At 49.2% G+C, this 2023-nt stretch overlaps 1 protein-coding gene across 1 annotated transcript; it reads right to left on the bottom strand.

The window, feature by feature from the left end:
* Positions 1-129: 129 nt before the first annotated feature.
* LOC108523255 (putative protein SSX10) lies at positions 130-750 on the bottom strand (the record flags this gene model as incomplete). The annotated part of the gene is made up of 3 exons (XM_017863777.1): positions 682-750; positions 398-521; positions 130-243 (listed from the first exon to the last, which is right to left on the bottom strand). Coding segments are annotated over exons 1-3 (307 nt in total), but the record flags the coding sequence as incomplete, so codon positions are not given.
* Positions 751-2023: the final 1273 nt, after the last annotated feature.

Here is a 2023-nt window from a genome sequence, read left to right as displayed (position 1 = left end):
GCTGCCTTGCGATTTTCCCTGCACAAAAGGAAAATGTGAGGTACTTTCTGCAGCCTAAGAAGTAGGCAAAGCAGGAAAAGGGACTCTCATATGTCCCCAGACTTGTCTGTACCTAGAACTTTCTGTTACCTAGTTTAGTCATGGCCTCATACTTTCTCTTCATGTACACATAGATGATTTTCTCCGAGGCTTTCATCTTTTCCCACTCTTTCTTAGAGAAGTATTGGGCAATATCGTCAAAGGGCTAGAAAAAAAAAAAAAGAAATTTTGGCAGTGACTCAGCTAGGCATGTCTGCCATTCAGATTGAGCCACTTCCTGTGTGCTGGATCTCGGAAGTAGGGATGATATACCATCCTGGCTGATGCCGTGGCTAACTGACAGAACATGGGGGACCTTCCCTAGCTTCTCCTCTGCCACATAGTAGGGCTTTAATGCTGCTGGTTGGCTCTCTTCCCACCTTCCAGAATGAATTGAAATTCACCAAATGTAGTGCATGGTCACAGACTTGTCTCCAGGGATGCTAGGTGACAACAGAGCAAGGATGGGAAACTCACAAGGGTCCAGATCTCCTCCAAGTCCCTGCTCCTTGTCCCCAGTATCTCTGTCCTCCCCTCCTCAGAAACCTAGTCACCCCACACTGTCCCCTGGGCCACTACTCTGCCCCCTCCAGGTCCCCTCACCTTTTGTATCTTCTCTGGTATTTGAGCACCAACCCTAGGTCTCCTTGCAAAGGCGTCGTCTCCGTTCATGGTACCGGGAGCAGTATGACCTGCAAGAGAAACTGCCTGAGTCTTTCCAGCCGCAGGACCTTTGGTCCTGTGGAGGGAGAAATCAGTGAAGGCCGGCCACACTCAGTCACCTGGAATCAGGTGCTGCATTTCTCCATCCGGGACTTATCTGTCCCTGAGTAAGAACATGGGGAGAAGTCAGATGAAAACAGGGAGCCAAGGGTCTCTGGGAGAAGTATTGATTGGGGAATGACAGGTTTCTTATGGGCAAGGCAGCCTTGAGTCTTTGGGAGGAGTTTGGCTACTGTTGTTAGTAGTTTCCCTGTGACTAGGCTTACCCTGAAAGATGTACAGACCCTTGTTGGGGAGGCAGGGACGTGACTGTGTAATTTTATTCAGTGGGGACATTCTGACACCCCCACTCAATAAATAAAGGATGGGAAGTGAGTCCCAGAGATAACATGGTATCTCTGGTGATGGATTTGATCAGGCAGAGGGATGGGGGGGTTCTGTTCTGTTGAAGAGAAATGAGCATCACTGTAACGAACGTGTTTAGAGGCTATTACTGGGTGATTTGTAAATTATTAGAAGGAAGAGAGCTGGAATTTCTGAGACTATAAGACCCCACCATCACTTAGAGAGAATGTGGGGCATTTCAAGATGCATCATTCAGCCAGGCGCAGTGGCTCACGCCTGTAATCCCAGCACTTTGGGAGGCCGAGGTGTGCAGATCGCTTGAGCCCAGGAGGTCGAGACCGGGCTGGGAAACATAGCAAAACTCCCATATCTACAAAAAATACAAAAAGTTAGCCGGAGGTTGGGGAGCAGGTCTGTACCATTCCAGCACTTTGGAAGGCCAAGGTGGTGGATCGCCTGAGCCCAGGAGCTTGAGACCAGGCCCGCAAACACAGTGAAACCATCTCTACTAAAAAAAAAAAAAAATTAGCAGAAGCCGGGTGGTGCGCCCCGGTGGTCCCAAGGCCTGGGCGAGAGGATCACATCAGCCCAGCATGAAAGATTTTAGTGAGCTTTTTCTTTCTTTTTTTTTTTTTTTTCCAGACAGGGTCTCGCTCTGTTGACAGGCTGGGGTACACTGGCGTGATCAGGGCTCACTGCAACCTCCGCCTCGTGGGTTCAAGCGATCCACCAGCTGTGGCTTCCAAACGTGCAGGGATTACAAGCATAAGCCACCACACCCAGCCCAAATTTCTTAAGTTACTGTGGAGTTCTTAGGAAAATCCCATACCTGAAAAGTTAGAAACTGACAGGAAGGATTTGAGATGGCGACCTGCCT

This window comes from Rhinopithecus bieti, unplaced genomic scaffold (genome assembly GCF_001698545.2).
Source record: "Rhinopithecus bieti isolate Rb0 unplaced genomic scaffold, ASM169854v2 scaffold_74264, whole genome shotgun sequence".
Taxonomy (NCBI): domain Eukaryota; kingdom Metazoa; phylum Chordata; class Mammalia; order Primates; family Cercopithecidae; genus Rhinopithecus; species Rhinopithecus bieti.
Note: the sequence above shows the minus strand (reverse complement) of the source record. Positions and strands in the feature narration are given on the sequence as shown.